The sequence below is a fragment of the Falco rusticolus genome, chromosome 5 (assembly GCF_015220075.1).
Source record: "Falco rusticolus isolate bFalRus1 chromosome 5, bFalRus1.pri, whole genome shotgun sequence".
Taxonomy (NCBI): domain Eukaryota; kingdom Metazoa; phylum Chordata; class Aves; order Falconiformes; family Falconidae; genus Falco; species Falco rusticolus.
Window position 1 is genome coordinate 40,317,326 of NC_051191.1, and position 15,847 is coordinate 40,333,172.

The following is a 15,847-nucleotide window of genomic DNA, read 5'->3' on the forward strand; positions in this document are numbered from 1 at the left end:
ATTATTAGCAACTAGCTGTCTTCCACTCTTATTCTAGGTTATTTACAAGAAGTTTCAAATTCCCTGTGGCGGATCGGAGCTAAATGCAACATCATCTATCCTATCAAATAGCTCAGCACATGAACATATGTGTAAGCCAAAGTATGTTATCTTTAATTCCAAGGTATGTTTCTTTTTATAATACTTATTTTTAATTCACATAATATATGCACCTACACCCCGTGTTCTTAATCCAGTCAGCACCATGTAGGGCCTGATTCTCCATGCTTCCACTCATGCTCCAATGGTGAATGCACAGTGGGTCTCCTTGCCCAGTCTTATGGAGATGCCACGTTTAATTGTAGCTTTTCACGGTCTTGCTCTGCCCCATTTGTAGATGTACTAAGGCTGTGAGCCCAGGCTACCACCAGACAACTAATGCTTTCTTTGGGAGTGTTTTTCTTTCCATTGCTTCTTAATATCTGTGCTGCAACTGCACCTTTAGGCTGTAGTTCAGCAGAGGCTGAGTAAGCCATTCCTGCATTCAAAGCCCAGAAGTAATCCCTCTGTCCTTCTGCACACAAACCACTTCTTTGTGACAGGGTATGTGTTTTATGTAGCCATACAGTGACCTGGATTGCAAAAAGGATACAGTTGAAAGCTAATCCAGCAAAAATTTGATTGCCTTTCAGCTGGATGCTTTCCTCCATCGCCACACAGCTGCAGGAAAAGTTGTGCCAAGCGAATGAGAAAGAGCAACTGGGCTATAGCTGTGGGAGCAGGAGAGTCGCTCCTGTCATCTGTGCTGGGGTGCAGGGCTTGTTCAACAGCACCTTGTGCGGCAGGGCAGGGTCCTCAGGGTGTTGCAGTCGCATTCATAGGGAATGCACATGGATATATAGCATATGCATGCAAAAATTATATCTTTTTAAATTCATCCTACCAGCTTCAGTGAAGAAGTCAATCTGAGCACTTTTCTTTAGTTTGGGGTAGCCATCAGCCCAGATCCAGTGTGACGGACCAAGAACTAGTTAACTTGGTGTGCAATAGCAGCTTAGGTGTATGTATATATTAGATAATGTTGAAGGGCAGTCTTCTCCTACAGTGTCAGCATTTGTCTGAGAGTCAATGGAGGCACATTGGAAGGGTCGGTCCATCTGAATTAGGTACGCTGGAGCTGAACTCTGTAGATTTGCCCTTGGGGCCAACGGTTGGCCGGTCATTTTAGCAACTTCAGTGTGTAAGAAGGGAGACAGTTTCACAGAATCAGGGGATGGCTGAGGTTGGCAAGGACCTCTGGAGGTCATCTGATCCAACCTCCCTGCTCAAGCAGGGCCACCTAAAGCTGGCTGCCCAGCAGCACGTCCAGCCAACTTCTGAATATCTCCGTGGATGGAGAACACAACAGCAGTAGCATGCTGTGAGCGAGGGAGAGAAGGTGGTACAGGCCTGGGTGAGGAAGGACCGCTGGAGAGAACGTAGTGTATTTACTGAATCTGTCGGGCCTGGGGTGTACCCCAGGACGGCTTCTGTGGGAAGGGGATGCCTGTGCCCAGCACGAGCAGATCTTGGAGGGTTGGGGAGAGCTGTGTGTAGGTCTGGACTCATTTTGTCCTCACAGGAGGGCAGATAACAGAGTGATCTCTGCTTGTACCCATACCCTGGGGAGAATGGAAGCGCTGGGGTGCTGAGATCATTTGTGAAGTTTGGCTGTACACTGAGGATTGAAACCCACTCAGGTTTTTGGTGGAGAAGGGGGTGAAGTCCCCCCTGGAGGCCTCCGGCGCTTCCTGGTGACGTAACAGTCTCTCTCTTTCCCTAAGGAAAAGCATGCTCCCCCCACAGCCCTCCTAGCCCTTTTGTTGGCCTGGGAAATGAAGGGACTCAGTCTGGTACCTTGAGATATCCATTTATTTGTAAGTTCTGCATTCCTCTTCTCTTTTCTTACAGTCTGGATATGGGCTTCCTCTTCAGGACTTCAGCCTTAGTACCACGGGTGTGCACCCCTCTCCATGCCAAGGCAGGGTAGCGTAGCGGTGACCCACCGTACATCCCTTTTACGCGTGATGGTGTGCTAGTAACGGTGGCAGGAGCTGGGCAGGGAAACCCATCCCAGGGAGCGAAACCAGCAGCCATGTGGCCTCCAGCGCTGCGCTCTGCGAGCAGTCAGGGCTGTGCTGACACTACCAATGCAAAGACTTTGTCCTCCCACTGACAGAGCACTGCTTTCCATGTCATTAAATATGTGCTAATTGACAGGTCTCCTGCACTCTCTGAAGGCTCTCAACATTCAGTTGAAGAGTCCAGAGAGTTGGGAGCTGAGGTAGTTGAACACAGATCATTTCTTCACGCCGCTGGGGGAAATACTTCTTAACTTCTTTTCTGAAATTCTCTCTGAACAGACCGTGTACGCTTTGCCCACCATTGCTTTTGCATTTGTGTGCCACCCATCAGTCCTCCCGATTTACAGCGAACTTAAAGAGTAAGCCTTTCTCTTTTTTTTTCTTTTTTTTTTCCCCCAGTTAATTGTTTTGAACTGCTTTACATGGAAAATGTTAGCGCAGAGGTGCTCTGAGTCATTCATGCCATTTGGAGGAGATGTGATTTAATAACACCCAAGAAGCCAACGAGTGTGGCTGTTGGCTAGGAAATCTGGCCTCCCAGGCACACCACTGGGGTGGGGGTGAGGGAGGCTGAGGATAATGCAATACTTTGGGAGTTTTCTCTGGAGGTACACGGCAGCCTGTGGAGAGCCAAGTTGTGGCGGTCGTTATTTGGCATAGGAGAGAGGCGTGTGTTCTGCTGACGGCATTTGTTCCAGTGCAACTAAAAATCTGTTGCGGTACCAGGAAAAAAAGTACTTTCAGCCTTACCCGTACTAAAAGACCTTTGCCAGTATGGCTGTCTTGCTGACACCTCTGGCTGGGCAGGCCTGTGGGGAGCTGGGGACTGGCCCTGCTGCGACATTGCTGGCAGCCCTGGAGGGGCTGCAGTGGGGTCCTGGGCCATGGGGGGAGACCCAGGGGAGAGGTCGGCGTCAGTCAGACCCATGGGTGCCCTCAGGTCCTGGTCCCTTGCTGGGCACTTTAAGTTTCAAGTGACTTCAGCGGGTTCCCAGGTGCCTATTTAGGGCATCCCTGTGTGAATTTAAAAGCCTAAGTTTAGGTACTGGAGTGTGAATATTTCAGAACAATTATCTGAAAATGAAATGTTTACACTTCACCTATTTTACAGGTCTACAGTGATCTGCATACTTTCATTATTTTCTACCCTTGTGGACACAAATGTTTCTCTGCAAACATTCAGAATGTTGGGGGGAGTTCCCCTCTGTATGATTTTATTCTTCCTTTATTTTGACCTTTTTATTTAATTACTGAAGTGTTTAAGGGCCATCCCTGTCCACTCAGTTCCACTCTTTACTCTTTAAGCGGGTATGGCTGGGGAGCAGAGCCACGGGGCAGACCCACCAGTTCTTGACTTAAGCCTCAGCTAGGGTCCATTTCCCCAGTCCTTCTTTTCCTTGTGTAGCTCTCAATGAATTCCTGTTTTAAATGAAAATGCATTCACCAGTCTCCCCAGAATTACTATGTTTATGCAAAGACTTAATACATTTTTAAACAGCTATTGAAAAATCCAGCCCAACCATTTTTATGTGCTCTTTTTTTCTTCTTTCTCCAGCCGTTCACAGAAAAAAATGCAGTTGGTTTCAAATATCTCATTTTTTGCCATGTTTGTGATGTACTTTATGACTGCCATATTTGGCTATTTGACTTTCTATGGTAAGTATGCAGTTCTTTACTGATCGAAGTAGAAAGGGAATACATGTGAAATCAATAGTGTATCCCAGCTGGAAAGGAAAGTCCCATCCACTTATATTAAAATACTTTTTCAAATAATTTTCCTTGGAAGTTTTTATATTGGAGGTACAAATCCTTTCCTCCCTTTCCCCTATGGATGAAAAGCACAAGTGAAAGTATTATTTGCAAAAGGCATATTGAAAATATGAGGGAGAGATTTGTTTAACACAACTGGGGATTAGCTGAACCCCACTAAGATTTTCATTCCCAGGTCCTCACCTGAATTTTGTGCACATTGGTAAAGACTGAAGCACGTATATCTGCACAAAAGGCGAGAGATTTGAGAGCAGGTCCTAGGAAATGAGTATCAAATCAGCCATCACAGCTTTTTAATTTTCTTATTGACGCTTTTGTCATAGAGGCAATGGACCAAATGCTTTCCTTGTGTCCCCAGAGCTGACCCCTTCAGGTCTTGGTTAAATAAACTGGCAGTGAAGGTGGGGAAGCTTTTGAGTGCCGTCCCAGCTCAGCCACCGAAGGATGGTTATTTCAGTGTTTGAGACTTGCACCCTATCTCTTTTCATGCCTATCTGTTCACTTAAAGAAACAAACAAATTACGTTGTATCGCTAAAGGATGCAATGCCTACGCCCTAGAGGCACAATTATTAAGTTATGGTAGGATAAAATACCAATGTTGCCCAGGAAGATACTCCCATGTTCCAGTGTAATGGGAGTGTTGAAAAGTAGTGTCTTTTTCCATAGACCGTTAAGGGGTTACAAGACAGATGACAAACCTGATGTTTGCCTTTTACCTCAGAGCCACCAACAGGTCGTCAGTCTTCTCCACCCTATTCCAAGTGACCTTTCTGTTACAATCTCCTCATTCATGATACCGTTCCCTGTGAGCCACCTATTGCAAGAGAAAATAAGTAAATATGAAATGTGGCTTTTTTTCTTCTAAAGGTGTACTTATCTCATATTTATTTTCTCAGTCTCTCATGCTGTTTATGAGGCCTTGAGTCTGCATGCATTGAAGTAACTTGAGGTCATCTGTTCTAATTTTCCCAATAAAACCACAAATACGCTGCAAGTGACAACAGCAACAGCCGCTCTCATCCAACTGCTCCCATCTAACACGTTTTTGTAGAAATGCATCAAATTAGCAGCCCCAGGGAGCAAGTGGGTGTAAATCAGCACGGACCCCTTCGCTTTGGCAGGGAGGAGATTCTGATGTGATTGCCCCAGGGATCTGAGGAGGCAGATCCGTGGTGCTCCTCTCTGGGAATCTCCCACACCCCTCAAGGACGAGGGTCTGGAGTCCATGGAGGAGGTAGGGGCTGCGTCCTTCTGGCCCTCCCAAGGGGGAATGGCGGAGGAATCCCTGGGGTGTCTCGTGTGCCTCTCCCCACGTCAGGCGTCCCTGCTGCCCAGTGCCAAGAGCCCGCGGGTGGAAGCTGCGTGGCTCTGCGGGGGCCTCCGCAAGGGCCAGTGCCATGGCAGGCAGCAAAAGCGACACCGAGGGAATATAAAATTTCTCCACCTTGATCCTTCTTCTCCATTGAGACTGACAAGACCTTACCTTTCGTATGTTCACTTACAGTTTTCTAACCCTCTCCTCTACCCTTACCTGGGTAAGAACAGCATTTTTATTGTGGCCATTTCTTATTTACACCAATAGTACTTACTTGTCTGTTTGCTGTGTTCTCGAAAGTGTTGCAGTGATGACTATATTTACATTACAGAATTACAGAAAAGAGGTGTTTTTCTTCCCCTAAAAGGTCACAGTGTGGTTGGGCTCTGTGGTGTATCTAGCTGAAAGGAAAACAGACCTTCAACTGTAAGCCTTGCCCTTCACTTCCTACCTGGCTGCAGTCCGTGAGCGGTACAGAAGTTGCAGTCTGTGCTTGCAGGAGCAGAGTAAGCTCTGTGTTGCAGAAGCTGTGCATGTGCCCGGCTTGAAAACCCCACTCCTAACCTGCAGGGAGGTGGGAGAGCATTTTCTTTCTCCTGGTGGGGATTCAAGCACTGCGTAGGTGGTGTTGACACATAGTCTCTCCCCAGAAGGGTGTCCTGGGGGAAGCGCAGGCATTGCACCACGGGACAGATCCCTCTGCCTCCAGGAGTACATGAGGTTTTACCAAGCGCCAAGGATTCTTAATGAGACGGGGCTGCCGAGTTCCCTTTGAGAAGTTTAATTTAAAAGCTGTTATGTTTTACCACCAGCATTTTTTCAGATTAGCAGGCAGAAACAAAACTTGAGCCTAAAAAGGGGCAGCAAGTATCTTCTCTGGCGCGCTTAAGAGCTGCCTCCTTAGGTTATTGCTCCTAGGTATTTTAAAGTTACAAAGCAAACACATAGGTCAGTCAGCAACTCGGTTTTGCTGTCAGCACACACAGACCTGCTCTGCACTATTTATCACAGCTTCAAGGAAACATTTTTTGCAGGAGGTCATATTAAACTACCACCAGCGCCTCCCCATTAGGCACTCCCCTGTGATTTGTCTTGGCTGCTGGGGCCACCAGCCAGCATGGGGCCAAGCTGCAGGTGCTGCTGGAGGGTTGGCAGGTTCAAGAGAAAAAAACACCAGGGCAGCCCTCGGTGGAGCTCTCAAGGGATTTGAGTGCAAATGTCAGAGTGTCCCACTGAGAGTTGACCTGAGATAGGTTTTGTTCTTGGTTGAGAACAGGGGCACTGCTTTTTGCTGGAAGTTTATTTGCTGTTTAGACTATTTTAGCTCAAAACTTTGTTTTAAGTTGGGCCATTGCAGTGCATGTGGATATTTTTGTATCATTTGAAACTAAAAAAAAAAAATGCCCACGGAACCAATTAGAAATAGCTTATTTCACTTTTTATATATATATATATATATATATATATATATATATATGTAAGCAAGTTTTCATGTATGTCTCACTGTTGTCTTTCCTACAGTGAAAATTACCTTAGACTTAGGCATGTGCTGTCTTGAATTGGGATGCATTCCTAAATCAGGCCTCCAAAGGATTAATCTGGAATAATGGGATCATTAGGATTTGGTTCAAAGCACTGTTTTAACTCAAGAATGTTTCATTCCATACTCTTTTGTTTGCAGATAAATCACTTGTTGTTCAAGAAGGCTGTTGTTAAGCAATGATTTTTGTGAATGAATTGCCTGTTCCCCAGAACACTTACCTTACTGTCTTTTCCATAGACAATGTGCAGTCAGATCTGCTTCACAAGTACCAGAGCAAAGATGACATCCTCATCCTGACCGTGCGCTTGGCTGTGATCGTTGCGGTGATACTCACGGTGCCAGTGCTGTTTTTCACTGTGAGTAAAATGTTCCACACAGTCTGGGAGTTGGTAATGGCTGTACACAGCACACTTCTTCAAAACACAGTCCAGCAGTTACTGAGACAGTGAAGTTGCAGATACAAAAAGAGCTTCAGCTTGGATCAGTCTTTTCCCACACCAGACTTCCCCTAACTTCTGGAGAAGTTCTCCCTGAAGAAAATAAATGAATCACTTTTGGTCTTAAATCTGTTTTCAATTGAATCCACAAGGGCCCTTTCTTACTTCACATTACTTCACTGGAGCAGGCTCAAAGGTGAAGTTCATTTTTAAGTGCAGAAGGATCCCAAAAGGCATATTAGAAAGAGAGGAATATCCTGCTGCAGAGGCATGTGTACCTACAGTTTGAAATACCAAATTAATTTTAAGGATTATTTCAAAGGACATTACATGAGAGACCCCAAAAATTCTGACGGATCTATGCAGCACTTGTCACATGAAGGACCAGTTAAAATAATCATGGGAAGCTTTGAATTGGCTTATAGACTATTTCTGACAGAGATCTCTCTCTCTTCCTACAGGTGCGTTCATCATTATTTGAGCTGGCTAGAAAAACAAAATTTGACTTATGCCGTCATGTTTTGGTTACTTTTGTTCTTTTGGTTATCATCAACCTGTTAGTCATTTTTATCCCAACCATGAAGGACATTTTCGGTGTTGTAGGTACAGTATCCTGGTTTTGTACTGCTAATAAAAGGCTGTTGCTAATCAGCAACATTATAATTAGCTGTTGCTGACAGCTAACAAAAATCTTTTATTTGAATTTTGCAGGGGTCACTTCTGCCAATATGCTGATTTTCATTCTTCCATCATCTTTGTACTTAAAAATTACACAGCAGGATGGATCGAAGTTGACTCAGAGGATTTGGGTATGCATTCTTTTACATCAATGCAACGCTTTCATCTTGTCATTCCTTATAATCTGCTAGAGGCAAAGCGTACCTAATCTGAACGTATGTGTGAGCTTCTTTACGTTACTTTCCCTCCCTGCCTCAGTCAGTTGGCAGCCGTGCTTGCCCTTCTCCTTCGCAAACCCCAGGGGTCTCCCAGCAGAGGGGCCATACCACACAGGGCACCCCATGTTCTGGTGGGCCGTTCTTTGCGGGGTGAGGGGCTCTCCCACCAGCTGGCAGGCGGCAGCTCTGGAAGCAGCTGCAGCTGTCAGCAGGGCCTCCAGCCCACTTCAGTCAACCTTCCAGCCCAGCAAGCTTTCTCCATTTCAGTGTGTCGATCCAGAAAGTGTGCAAACCGCTCCATTTGCGGTATTCCTTGTGGTTTTAATGGATCTGAACCAGACTTAGGGTGCTGCCACCAGAAGAAGCCAGCTGAAATGTTAGCCCTTTGGCATGCATGAGTAGATGGGAATGGGCCTTGGAAAGGTTTCCTATGAGCCCCAGAAAGAGCTGCAGCTGAAAAGACACAGCATTCCTGTGTATTCCCAGTCTAACAGAGCGTGCACTGGAAGCATCGTAAGGTCAGACCTTCCTGCACTCAGCAGACCAGCAGGAAACCCGTGTTTCACTTCTGGTTTCATCTGCAGACCCCAAATCGAAAGGGCTAAAATTCAGTGACACATATCCGATGGGAAGAGTATACTTATTTCCATGAGGCTTTGTAAAGGGCAGAGCTGATTGGGTCCTAAAAACAGACTCACTTAATCCTCTTTAGAGATGATCGGTGTTTAAGAAGTGAATTGAAAGGAGAAAAAAAATGGTTTTGGTGTTCAACTAATTATTAATGACACTAATCTGTTTAATTATCTGTGGGTCTTGTCTTTACCAGAAGTGCTATCCCATTTTAGCTGATAACTTTGATACATCACCTTGTAAATCTCCTTAAGAGGAGAAGTTAACGTACTTGAATTAATTGTCTTTTCTTTTTATTCATTAATTTTCTCTCTACTTTTTGTTCCAGGCTTCTCTTTTCTTGGCACTGGGGATAATGTTTTCCCTAGTGAGCATTCCTTTGGTCATCTATGACTGGGTACAATCAGGAGGCAGTGCCGAAGGCCACTGAAGTTCACCTCCTTCTGAAAAGACACCCCCGTTTGCTACACACCAAAATCGCAACCATCGGTTCTGTTATCTATTCCGCCTTTTGTGAGTTTACTCAAATCAAATCCAAATAATGATTATCCAGTACTAAAAATACTGTTATGGGTGTATTTTCTTGCAGAAACAGACCCATTTTGCCAACAGGCATATCACTCTGTCCCCCAACACCAAGTTATCAGATCAGCTCTGTGTTGTCCGTGAGACTATATAGAGCATTGCTCATAGGAATTCATCACAATTGATTTGTTTCCCCTCTTCCACCCATGAATTGTATTGTTCCATTATTATCCTTAGCCCTTCAACTATAAGCTCTGCTCCTTTAGGGCAGCAGCTCCTGTTGTTATCAATCCCAACTGGAGTGATGTCAGTTCACACCCTTCCCCCCCATCTTTTAGCCAGAACTCTGCTCTCCAATTGTACGTATCTGGTTTGTTGGTTTGTTTGTTTGTTCTGTTGCTGTTTTGTGCACCATTTGCTTCACTGGGTTAAGTGCAGCATTCTGGATATGGACACGAAAAGCACCATAAGAACGCAAATGAGCATTATATAAGTGTAGGTCCTAAATCTGGTGCTTCTTTCTGATGTTTTGGTGAGGGAGCCAGCCCCAGGGCTTGGCCCTTTTGTAGCTTTGGGGAACAGACCTCTGCGTGTGTGTGTCTTTGTGACGGGGTGCAGGGAGGGCAAGGATGGCCACCACCAGCAGCCACCGTTCCCCAGGCACACTTCAGTTGGAGCCTGACCAGAGCTAGACTTGATCCCAACCCATAAGTACCTGAGCCTGAAGAGAAGCAGATGCTCCAAGATTTCCACAGGAAGTCTGCATTTTATTCAGCATTAAACTGTTTACTAATGCCCCACCTGCCTCAGACAAAAAAACAAGCCCCAGTTTTATCAAAACCTACGCATTTAGTCATACCTCATGCCTTTTCCATTCTGGGATTCATTTGTACATACCTTGCAGAGACTGGCTTCTCTCTCGTGTCTTATCCTTCTCCCACTGAAGTCAGCGGGAGCAGGATTTGACTCGCCCTGCCAAACTACTGGATTTCTAATGGAATGTCAATCTATAACATTTCTTTAAGCAAACAAAAACACTTTTTTATATTTAATATGTTTCGTTACATTTCTCATCGATCCTCCATAACAAAGGCATTCAGTTACTATTAGCAGAAACACTGTAACTTGCATCTGTTGTCCTCAAAATAAGCATTTGCCTAATGCCTTATAGCTGGTGTAGAGAACTACTTGTAGAGACTCAAATGCTAAGCAGGTGATCGTTAACCATCCTGGGCAGACATCTTCTATTAGTGCACTGCCAGCAGCATAAACATGTTCACTTTGTGTCATTCACCACGTGAGCTAAAAAGTGTCTCAAAATATGAACCCAGCTCCCAGTGAAAGAACTGGTGTCTAAAGGGAGCCCCGCTTCACGCCCAAGGGCTGAGCGGTGCCCTCAGTATGCTCGAGCCATACTTGTCAGTATGCAGTGACCCTCTTGTTCCCAGTAGCTGGTTCATTGCCGACTCCCATTGTAACTGTGGAAGGAGACTGTCATCAGCTGTGGGGAACCTGCCATTGCAGCTTCCTCTTTTTAAGGTTAGGAATGGAGGATTTGGGATCTTGGGATTTCTGTGAGCTATTGAATTGCCTCAGTTGCCTTTGCCTTGTCCTACACGGCTTGAAGTCACTGAGAGTTGAGATCACAGAGCACTTCTCTGGCCCTTGAAAGTTGGTTTCTAAGGGTAACGTCCAGAGAGGTTAGGTTGGGGCCTTTCTTGGAATTTGGGCATCGAGATGCAGACCATTCATGCTGCAGAAACTAAGCCTACTAAACCCAGACTTCTAGATCTGTACCTCAGCCTCGGCAGTGAGCTACCCGGCTCTGCCAGTACTCCACTGTGATCCACAAAAGGCAGAGCTGACTACCGCAGGCTGCCCAAGTCCTCAGAGTAGCCCAGCAGCAAGAACAAAACTGGAAGCCTCCTTCCTCTGGGCAAAGTGACCTGCTAGACTGCAGAGCAGGTTCCCTTATTCTGATTTCCTCCTGGCCCCTCAGACCTTTCCTCACAGGCTCCCAGCAAGGTCTCCGGTGCAATGTCCTTCCTCCCAAGCACCGCGCAGCCAAGCACTTAACACACAAACCACTGAGCTACCCAAGGCTAAGGTCACTGTGGTTTCCTGCAGCTGGTCTCAAACTCTTGCCTGTGATGGTGCAGGTCACCAGTTCTCTCTGCACTGTCTCTTTATGAGACTGATCCCTGCCCTTATTCACAGATATACCATAGCCCAGATGTTTGTCAGGCTCTGGAGAGAAGAACCTATGCTTGGTTCCTATCTCCTCACTCCCTGGTCAGCAGGAGCCCAGCATCTCACTCCGTTTTCTGACTCAGCTTGCTAGGGTCACATTTCAGGTTTTGAGGTGCCTTATAATCTCTCTGGATCTTATCCTAAAACACTTAACTCAGACCTGAGAATGCTGTACAGTGTTATCCTCAAGATGTTCCAGGACCCTCCTGCTTTCCTGCCCCCTTTATCCTTCTACTACTGATTTATGAGCAGTGCAGCTCTGTGCATTGGGGGGTTGTGAGAGAGGAGATCCTGGGAGCGACTTTCAGGTACCCGGGTGTGCGATAGAGGTCTGATCTGCTGCACAAGGTCCCAGCAAGGTCACAACTGTGACATCTCCCTCCCACCCACCACCATCCCCAAATAGCGTGTAGTCTCCTGTTTAAAATACCAACCATTGAGTTTTGGTACCCAGCTTCCTTCAGCTTGAAGGGCTGTTGGGTGACTGATTGCTCCTTGCATCTTCCCAAATCTCCTCCATCACTACTCCTCTCCTTCCTCTTTGCTATTCTGCCACCTTCTTTTTCCCAGTTTATTTGTATACTGGAGTTTTACTGGATAAATAGGGAGAAGAATGAGCTGGGTGTGTGCATAGAGTGAAATTAACCTGAGGTACTGGACCATCAAAGCGTATCTTAGATACTGAAAAATAGATACCCAAAATATTGAGTCTTTAAACAGACTTTGTTTCTGGGTCTCTGGAAAAAAAAGAGAAAAAAAAAAAGAAAGGAAAAAAAAGAGGGAATTTTGCTTAGACTGATTTATTGGCATCATATTTATAGATATTTATGGAAAGGAATCATGTGTTTATTGATGTCTGTGGTAATGAACGTGAAATAACGTGCTTTTTGTTTTCTCATCAGGTTTATACATTCTTAACAGAATGCAATAGACCCTGCTGTAACTGTCAACATCAGTGATGGATGACAATATTTGTATGAGGTTATCTGTAAAATGTACTGCTGTTATTCAGTTCATTTGGAATAGTGAACTTGTAGCCAACAATGTACGAGTCCCACATTTTAGCTAGGATTTTAAGAGCACAGTGAAATGCTGTAGGAGTTTCTCTGTTGTTAAATTAATAGGATCCAGAGTACCGTATCTACTTAGTAGGTGGTAGCATGCTTTCTTTTCATAGAGAGTTTATCACTATTGTGAGCACTGCAAATGTCATAGACTGGATGCAAAATCGCTCTGAATAACTACAACAAATTACTTTAAAATTCTCATTTGCATTATAGCAACAGTTGTGTGGTGAGGGACAAGGAAGGACTAATTAGAAGCAGGGGTTCCTAATAAGATTGTAGGAGTTAATCCTACACTTAAAAGATGGCCTTACTGCTTCTCCTAGTCCACAGCACATTGCAAAGAAAATAGTCATGAGCTTAAAGCGCCCTTACAGTTGCAGAATACAGATGCCCTTCTCTGTCCAATGGCAAATATGCCTAGTAAGTAAAACACAGTCAATTGTTATTTGGGAACAGTATCTCCGGAGCAATGACCTCTCTGGGTGATACTTACTTCTGGTCAGAGGGCCAATGTCAAATCCATGCACTGGCACAGACCTTTTGCAGGGCTGACACGGACTGAGTGGTGGTGCCTGGCCCGTGTGCAGGCCCAGGGCAGAACAGCCAGTCTCATCCTGTGAGGTCAGGGATAGGGGTGCCCGTCTGCTCGCGAGGGCTGCCTTCCTGAGCCACATACCCACCCACAGCTTGTGCTCCACTTGCAATAGGTCACACGTGCAAATGCAGGTCGGGTGATACATGGGTTGTGTCTGTACATCTGCCTTACAGTGCATAAGCACCACAGCTCGCTTTGATATTATTAACAGTAACGATTAATGGTATCTCTAGCTTATCTTTAAATGAATAAGTTTCTTTGCTTGAACCTTACATTAAGGCTAAAAAGCATCTTGGTCAAAACAAAACTCTTTCCATGTGGTGGTATCCCACCTCCAGTCCTACTGTCCCACCCCAGTGCCTATAGGAGAAAGGCACAGCAGAATGTACTCAGCTCCATCAGCAGCTCCACAAGATGGCTTTATCGCCTGGCACCAGGGTGCTTTCTTAAACAATTCCCCAGAGCCCTTGCTGTCAGGAAAATCCTTATTTCCTGTAACTTACACAAAGAATGTTTTATTTGTATCTAATGTAAGGATTTCTGTAACAAACTGTGAAAAAAAAAAAAAAAGATAATGAATTAATAAAAAGTACAGGGCTGGAAAGGTCTAGAATTCACAAATTGTACACATACCTATGTTTCTGAAGACAAATCTATGCAGTTGTGTTGTATTGTAGGAAATTTCATTTTTATGTACATATATATATTGTAAATAAATAGGATGCTGTATATTTTTGCAGTTGTTTATCCCCTATGATATAGAAGTGTTGAGATAGGCTCTGCATATTAAGAATAATTTTAATAGAAATATAAATACTTTCGCTTCTGACTTAGCAAAATGTTATCCTTTCCTTTCTCCCAAGAGTCCACAAGTTAAAGCCTAAACTTGAAAATATTATTGCATCACTAATGTAACAAGAAAAAGAGAAAGAAAAGGCTCAGTGAAATTGCTAGGATTAATTCCAGTGCATGACTCCCTGTTTTCTCAACCGCAGGTTAGCCAGTCTTCCTGCTGGGTAAAATACCTTCCCTATAAAGGGCCCCTTTGGTACCCAGGAACCTCCTGCCTCAGCTGAGGCCAGGTGGTAGTAAAGTGCTGAGAAGGCTTTATGGAGAAACCAGACCAAACTGCAGCCAGCAATTTGACCCAGCATTATACCATGTTGTGTCCAGGCATGTATTTACCCAACTAGTCCAAACGGCAGTCAGGGCAGGACTTCTGCATTTCCATTTTCAGCAACCAGAAACACCTGTAGTTCAGGAAAAAAGTACTAAAAGCCAGGGGCGGGCAGCAACCAGAGCAATTTCTACCACTTCGAGCCTGCTCCCTTCCTGCAGAGTCCTGTGTCTACTCCTCCACTGCAGACCCAGGTACGCTGCTATCATACAACCAAAACACTAGCACCTGAGGCTGACAAGAGCACCCCCAGCCCGGGACTGCTTACACATCCCACCCTAGAATGGGCAGAGGCCAGTATTTTGGTTGCGGGATAGCTGCGTGTCTAGGGGTGAGGATGATGGGAGGGGAGGGTTGTGTATGTCCTGCGAGTGCCTCCATCAAGAGCCTTGCATAGACTTTCTCGCTGGTAAAGCACGGAAACATGTTTTTTTCAGGATTGCTGAAAAACGGAGGTTGAGAAATGCATCTAAAAATAATTGTATTTTTTTCCATGTTTACTTTATGGTCTTGGATGAAAATGAAACTTGAAATAATGTTTGCTTTCACCGTGAGTATAAATTTGAGGAAAAAACCTATATGCAGTCATATTCTACAGAGCTTTTCAAATTAATACAAGTGTACATTTTGTTTTCACTGTTAAAGCCAACAAAATATAAACTGTAAAAGGTATTTTTCCACAAGACTTGAACTTTAACTTGTTTCTAGAAACCTGTTTTTAGTGTCCCAAGGTATGTTAAGGGTCATCCAGGTCCAGTATAAACAATACTGTTTGAATGATGTACACTTGATATGAGCTCGTCTTTAATATATTGTTGAAGTGAGTCATTTTGCTCCTGCTAACATCACCATACTTTGTGCTGCTCATATCCAAGTAAAAGAAGCAGTTTTTCAGTTTCTGTGTGTAAATAAAAAAAAAAAATGTATTAAGTTCTATAATCTCTCTGTTACCTCTATAGTTTTTAAACATTAAAATTGTGATCTAAACATGTTGGTGCTATACTCATTCTTTGAAAGGGATGACTATATATTATTATAATGCCTTAAACAGCACGTGCTCCCCACTCTCAGGCAAGTATTTTCACTGAACTCATGGCACGCAGCTCTTGCAAAGCCAAATACATTAGATTCAGTGCAGTATATAGAGCAGAACATCAGTAGATGGCTATGGAGCATTAATGTAGTTCCCAATACAGTTTTAGAGGGATCTGAAGCCAGAGTGTATGGTCACCACAGATGGGTTGCTGAAGATGACAGCCCTTCCCAAGCCCAGTGCTTGTTTCTACCTGCTCCTTGAAGACTGTCCCGAGGGCTTGCCAGTGTCTGTTTCTGGGTCAAGTCAGGCAGTTTAGATTTGAGGGCTGCTGTTACAGTTAGGTTTGAGTTCAGCTGACAGACTGGTGTCTGGAGTGACTAAACTGCTGCCAGACTGTCTCTGCTATGGAAGCAGAAGCTGTTAGCAGGTGGATGAGGATACCCCAGCCAGTAATGTCTTAAGCATTCCCAGCTAGACCTACCAAACTGCCTCTGTCAAAGCCT

The 15,847-nt window shown here is 44.8% G+C and overlaps 1 protein-coding gene across 3 annotated transcripts in view; it reads left to right on the forward strand.

Annotated features, from left to right (window-relative positions):
- SLC38A1 (solute carrier family 38 member 1) overlaps positions 1–13,707 on the forward strand; it is a 40,446-nt gene extending 26,739 nt beyond the window's left edge. For 2 of the 3 annotated variants that reach the window (XM_037388099.1, XM_037388098.1), the window contains 7 exons: positions 38–163; positions 2,382–2,461; positions 3,658–3,758; positions 6,969–7,087; positions 7,630–7,771; positions 7,880–7,977; positions 9,023–13,707. In XM_037388099.1, the coding sequence (XP_037243996.1) occupies positions 38–163; positions 2,382–2,461; positions 3,658–3,758; positions 6,969–7,087; positions 7,630–7,771; positions 7,880–7,977; positions 9,023–9,124 (768 nt within the window). In that variant the 3' untranslated portion in view covers positions 9,125–13,707. The remainder of the gene's footprint in view (positions 1–37; positions 164–2,381; positions 2,462–3,657; positions 3,759–6,968; positions 7,088–7,629; positions 7,772–7,879; positions 7,978–9,022) is intronic. The other variant, XR_005104332.1, reaches the window with a different exon arrangement.
- The last annotated feature ends 2,140 nt before the right edge of the window (positions 13,708–15,847 follow it).